This window comes from Sinocyclocheilus anshuiensis, unplaced genomic scaffold (assembly GCF_001515605.1).
Source record: "Sinocyclocheilus anshuiensis isolate Anshui unplaced genomic scaffold, SAMN03320099.WGS_v1.1 scaffold392, whole genome shotgun sequence".
NCBI classification, from domain to species: Eukaryota; Metazoa; Chordata; class Actinopteri; order Cypriniformes; family Cyprinidae; genus Sinocyclocheilus; species Sinocyclocheilus anshuiensis.
The window spans coordinates 1,675,319-1,682,077 of NW_015557091.1; the positions used below are offsets into that span (position 1 = coordinate 1,675,319).

General features: G+C 35.4%; 1 protein-coding gene across 4 annotated transcripts in view; it reads left to right on the forward strand.

Moving 5' to 3' along the window:
- Positions 1-4,869, forward strand: part of LOC107677264 (DNA replication licensing factor mcm4-like) — a 19,315-nt gene extending 14,446 nt beyond the window's left edge. For all 4 annotated transcript variants that reach the window (XM_016472104.1, XM_016472105.1, XM_016472103.1 and 1 more), the window contains 8 exons: positions 160-280; positions 1,267-1,526; positions 1,629-1,994; positions 2,079-2,206; positions 3,034-3,241; positions 3,317-3,545; positions 4,396-4,529; positions 4,667-4,869. In XM_016472104.1, coding sequence (XP_016327590.1) covers positions 160-280; positions 1,267-1,526; positions 1,629-1,994; positions 2,079-2,206; positions 3,034-3,241; positions 3,317-3,545; positions 4,396-4,529; positions 4,667-4,759 — 1,539 coding nt within the window. In that variant the 3' untranslated portion in view covers positions 4,760-4,869. The remainder of the gene's footprint in view (positions 1-159; positions 281-1,266; positions 1,527-1,628; positions 1,995-2,078; positions 2,207-3,033; positions 3,242-3,316; positions 3,546-4,395; positions 4,530-4,666) is intronic.
- Positions 4,870-6,759: the final 1,890 nt, after the last annotated feature.

Here is a 6,759-nt window from a genome sequence, read left to right on the forward strand (position 1 = left end):
CAGCTTGTAACACTCCAAAAAGAAAGGAAAACTTGAAATCGCATCATTTTGGTTAAGAAAGGTTGTTATTCTTGATTGCATTTGTTTACTAGTCCTTTTGACCCTAACAAAGATTGAGGCGTATTATTATTATTATTTCAATATCTTTTGTCCTAACAGATAAAACTGCAGGAATCTCCGGAGGACATGCCTGCGGGTCAGACACCACACACCACAGTCGTCTATGCACACAATGACCTAGTTGACAAAGTGCAGCCTGGAGACAGAATAAACATCACTGGTACGACCTGTTGTCATTGAAGCTTTGTTATGTGGTTATATAGAGTGCCTGATCCTATTTGAACTTTCCTCTTTCTTTATTCTGAACAATGCCTGTATTGTAGCTTCCTCAAAGTTATGGAGCAGACATAGTTTAAAGGGGTCATATGATGCGATTTCAAGTTTTCCTTTCTCTTTGGAGTGTTACAAGCTGTTCGTGAATAGATAAGATAAGCATCATGACCCCTTTAATAGATAAACTTTCAGACCCATTACATTAGGATACTTTTCTGTAGAAAAACTGATAAGAACAGTTTATTACATCAAGTCAAGAAACTTAAAAAATGAACGTTCAGATTTCCTAACATTTGTGTTTTTTGTAATAATAAATAAAATATTTGAACTTATTATTATTATTATTAATAATAATAATAACATAATAGTAATTTTATATATATATATATAATTTTGTTTATTTTTTAATTTATTACTTTTATAATTAATTTTTAATTTATATTGTCGTGTAATTTATTATCACGAATAGTTATTATTCATAGATCATTATATTGTATGATATTATATATTAACTTATATTGTGTATATTGTAATATGTATACATAATATAATTTATTATTGTTAATAATACATAATGTACAATATTCTATAATTTATAATCATTGTTCATAGAATAGTATAACAGATATTAATAAATGTTAGAGTAAAAATGTTAAGTATATTGTGTTATATAATATTCTATCATTTATTAATATTAATGTTAGTAGTTGTTGGTGTATGTGTGTGTGTATAAGTGTGTAATAATTCTGTATTTAATCATTTATTTTACTTTTTTAAATCTAAATATTTTAGCACAAGTGCTTGGATTTAAAAATAGAATTTTAAATCCAACTTTTTAGAAGATTTGATGTTAATTGAAGTTCAAACCGTCCTGTATTATAAGATAACTGGTATTGTGAAAAAACTAACCAGCATGTCTGTTATTCTCATCAGGCATTTACAGAGCTGCCCCCATGCGTCTGAACCCACGACAGAGCCAGGTGAAGTCTGTGTACAAGACCCACATCGACGTCATCCACTTCCGGAAGACGGATGAGAAGCGTCTTCATGGACTGGACGAGGACGGCGAGCAGAAACTCTTCACCAAAGAACGGGTCGCAATGCTCAAAGAACTAGCTGCCAAACCGGACGTCTACGAACGCCTGTCGTCTGCGCTGGCACCCAGCATCTATGAACACGAGGACATCAAGAAAGTGAGTTTTAGCTGGTGCTGCTAAAGACTGCCTCATGTTTTTTTCTTCACTTTATTCAAATATTTCTCAGGATGCATGTTGATAGTAGGCATTTTTTTCCAGGGCATCCTGTTGCAGTTATTTGGTGGGACCCGTAAGGACTTCACTCAGACGGGCCGCGGAAACTTCCGCGCAGAGATCAACATCCTGCTTTGCGGTGATCCGGGCACCAGTAAATCCCAGCTGCTCCAGTACGTGTATAACCTGGTTCCTCGTGGTCAGTACACTTCCGGGAAAGGATCCAGCGCTGTGGGTCTCACAGCCTACGTGATGAAGGACCCGGAAACCCGTCAGCTGGTTCTGCAGACAGGAGCGCTTGTGCTCAGCGACAACGGCATCTGCTGCATCGACGAGTTCGATAAGATGAGCGACAACACGCGATCTGTGCTGCATGAGGTCATGGAGCAGCAAACGCTCTCTATTGCTAAGGTGAGGGCGATGCGTGAACGATCGTTTTCATGAGTGAATGATTTTGTCAGGACAGGTAATTAATGCAGTTTTTGTGTGTCCCAGGCTGGGATCATTTGCCAGCTTAATGCTCGGACCTCCGTTCTCGCCGCAGCCAATCCAGTGGAGTCTCAGTGGAATCCCAAAAAGACGACTATAGAAAACATCCAGCTGCCTCACACACTTCTGTCCAGGTAAGAACACAACATGACACAGTATTTAAAACATACTTAACATCCAGAATGTGATGTATTTCTGAGAGAAAGCCCCAGAATGTTTTATCCATCAGGATTACAGTTGATTGTGAAGAGTGAGCTACACTACCATTCAAAAGTTTGGTTTTAATAGTTAGTCTAAACTGTAAATAAACGCTTTTATTAAACGTTAACTGAAATAAATGTTAACTCACCAAGCTAGTGGCAACATTTCTCATTTTTATTTAATTCAACTGGATGTAGTAAAATAACAAAAGCTAAAATAAAACTATATAGACGTAATTCAAAAAAGAATAAAAATGACAAACATGCCACAAAATTGCTAAAACCTTAAAATTAAAATTAAAGTAAAAAAAAAAAAACATTAAAAATTGTAAATTTATAAAAAAGAAAAATACCTCACTGATACCAAAGTAACTCTGGTTGAAAGCAGATGTGCTGCTTAATATTAAAAAGTTCAAAAGACCAGCATTTATTTAACATTTTTGTAAGAGATTTATAAATGTCTTTACTGTCACTTTTGATCAATTAAATCCATCATTGCTACATAAAAGTATTAATTTCTTTAAAAGTTGCCGTCCACAAACTTTACTGACCCCAGATTTTTGAATGGTACTGAATTTACACTAGAGACATTTATTATAGACAGTAAATGGGGTAAACTGTTTTAAAGCTTAACATCCAAATGCTAAAATACTTAACATTTGTTTTTTTTTATATATTTGTTTTTAGCTTTTTTAGTAACCTCACCTGAGCATTTCTCTTTTTTTTATTAAACACTAAACTCAAAAATCTCTGGTTCTTAGGTTTGATTTGATCTTCCTGATGCTGGACCCTCAGGATGAGGCGTATGACAGACGTCTCGCGCATCACCTCGTGTCTCTGTATTATCAGAGTGAAGAGCAGATTGAAGAGGAGTATCTGGACATGGCTATGCTGAAAGACTACATCGCTTTCGCTCGCACGTCTGTGCATCCCAGACTCAGTGAGGAAGCTAGTCAGGCTCTTATAGAGGTATATAAAGGATATAGATCAATGTACCTGTAGTAGTGTAGTATGGCATGTAATTCTTAATTTTGACCCTTGCAGGCCTATGTAGACATGCGTAAGATCGGCAGCGGCAGAGGGATGGTGTCTGCGTACCCCCGTCAGCTGGAGTCTCTCATCAGACTGGCTGAAGCTCACGCTAAAGTACGTTTCTCAAGCAAAGTCGAGTCCATTGACGTGGAGGAAGCCAAGAGACTGCACAGAGAGGCCCTAAAACAGTCCGCAACTGATCCCAGGACAGGATTCGTGGATATCTCCATCCTCACCACAGGTAGGGTTTAGAGATGTAGTAATAAACTGTTAGTACTGGTCAGGTCGAGTCACATGGGCTAAACTCTATTTATAACTATAATAATAAATTATTTATAATAATGAATTATAGTGTAATAATATAAAATGTTATTTGTTACGTTTTTCATTTTGAAAATTACTTCATAATCAAATTATTTTAGTAATTGAGGGCTGTTCCTCAAAATATTAATATAAAAATTATATTTTTAATAGATAAAATAAATTGATAATTTAATTATATAATTATTAAATGATATACCATTATTAAATTATGTAATATTATTATTATTATGTAGATTTATCTATTATTAGCTAGTTTTCATTTTAAAAATAGTTTCGTAATCAAACATTTCTCAAATTACTTTTACTTTTAAAATTATTCAAATATTTTAAATGGATAAAATAGTAATAATAAATTGTAACGTAGTTATATAAATATATATTTATTATTTGTTACACTTCTTTTTGAAAATTTTCATAATCGGTGCTCTTCCTCAATTTAATTTGACCAAGTATCCTTAACTAGTGCCTGTTGATGCCGAATGCAGATTACAGTGGTTTTAGTTGGTTTATTCTGTACAGATATGAATGCTTATGCTGACCGCTACTGTGACTCAATAAAAGAACAATTACTATAAAAAGTCAAATATTTTAAATGAATAAAATAGTAATAAATCAATGTAATTAAAGTGTATAAAATATTTATTTTTATTATTAGTTACACTTAATTTTCAGTGCCCTTCCTCAACTTATCCCTTTATTATGCCTTAACTAGTACCTGTGGATGTTGTATGCAAATTGTAGAGAGTCTGATGATTGTTTTTGGACAGGGATGAGTGCTACAGCACGCAAGCGTAAAGAGGAAGTGGCTCAGGCCCTGATAAAACTCATCCAATCAAAGGGCAAAACACCAGCTATGAAGTACCAGCAGCTGTTTGATGATCTTCGTGGCCAGTCAGAGGCGGTATGTTTTCTTTTTATTATTATTACTTTAATAGTACTAATAATGCATAGATACTCCAGCTATATATTGGTAAGAAATGATGTAAACTGCAAGCCCAAGGAAAATCTTAACATCAGTTTTTTTTCCTCTCATTTCAGGCCATCACAAAGGACATGTTTGACGAGGCCCTCAGAGCACTTGCTGATGAAGATTATCTGACCGTCACAGGAAAGACTGTTCGGCTTCTGTGAACGCTCGCTGTGCCTGACTGCTGCTTCCTCTTTTGTTACTTGCTTTATCCTATTCTCTGTTTTTATAGAGTAATTATTGTTAATAGTGATATGTATGGACAATTTCTGGTTGCGATAAACGAGTTTTGTTGTCCAAGAGAAGACTTTGGTGGTTTACAGCTGTTATTTACATAATCAAATATGGAAGGCATCTATTCACTGATCCGAATCAATCACATGGTGCTGGTAAAAACCTCAAAGTATCACTTAAACAAGGTGCAAGAACAACAGTACAAAACCAAGCGAGTCAGATAGAAAAAACACTCAATGACAATGTATTATCACACGGCAGAGCAACTAGAACTTGATGTGTTTTTATAATTACATAATGGAAACAAAATTAACAGAATAGGAAAGGAAATCAAGGAAATAATCTTTACATAATTGTGTAATTTTAGGAATTTAGACAGATAAACTTAAGTAAAAAAATGCTAAAAATCAATTCCATTGCTTATGCTCTGATGTCTGCTGTTTTCTCACTAAAAAAAAAGTCACTTTTTTTTAAAAAGTATATTACAGAAGGCTAAAACGTTGAAAAGTGAAATTGAGAACAAAGATTTCTAACTGCATCACCTAAAAACATGACAACACAGACAAGGTGAACTAGTAAAACGATTTAAAGGCACAATATGTACGATTTTTTTTATTAAAATACCCAAAAACCACTAGAACAGTGTTATATATTTTGCTGACTTGTGTACTTACGTTATCCCAAATGTTTCGAAGAATGTTTAAATCTTGAGAAATAAGCAATTTTAACTAGTGACACGGAGCGTGTCCATAGTGTCATTATGTCGCCTGCCAATGACGTCATAACCCCTCGATTTCTGGTTTTGTTTTGTAGAAAACATGGAAACACCAAAGACACTTTAATATGTTGTGCGTTTTAATAGACCGGTGACGACCTCACAGAGTAGCATTATAACAGAACTTTCAAATGTATCTAGTATTATAAAACCGCTGCTTTTTTTCCCCACATACGCACGACCGGAAGCAGCGGAAGCGGTCGACTGTGGCATAATAAAAGCTCCGCTGCTTTCGAGCCGTGTGTCACACTCGTTCAGCGGCCTCGTTTCGCTTCGACGGCTTTCAGCCTCACCCTGCTTCATACTACGACGTTAATAAATCATTAGCTCATCCATGAACATGATTTCTGCTGGAGTCCCGTCAGATTGCATCGGCTGTGGGGATGAAGACCACAACTCCCATGATTACACACTCAGTCACAGGGTCATCAAACTAGGCCTTTTGTCTATTTGTTTATTTTGAATACGCGCCCTCTAGCGGCGAAAATTACATATTGTGCCTTTAAGTTCCGCGTGAACCGGAAATTTTTGCCGACTTTATTTCAGTGTAGTGACGTATTTCCAACTGAAACGGAATATTGAATAGAGGGCATGGTTTTATGTTTGCGCGTCTCCTCTCTGTCTCTCACTCATTAGCAATCTAATGGCTGGAGGGGTGTGTTTAAGGATATTCTGCCCAAGCCGTCAAACTGACGTCATCAGAAAAGGAATGCCATTCCAGAGCGGAAGTAAATGTTCAGATTTTGATTAAAGATTACGAAGACAAACTATTTTTTTTCAGCAGATTAACATGCACGGATTAATTGTTTACATCAAGGCTAGCAATGTGCGCTAGTAAAGTAAATAAAGTCCATTTTGATTCCATGCGGACTTTAACGGAATTTCTTAAATGTGATATTGTAAAAAAAAGAAAATCTTGTTTTGTTAGGCTCAAGTGTAATTAAGTTGGCTTGAGAAAGCCAATTTACTGAAATGCTATATAAACTTATTATTATTATTCTTCTGATCCTAAATTATCAACTCTATCTCCTCCTAGAGCTTTAACTCTACAGACTCCAAAGACATGCTAGTCACTTGCTAATGATGCTAGCAAACATGCTAGTCACTTGCTAATCATGCTAGAAACATGCTAGCGACATGCTAGTAACTTGCTAA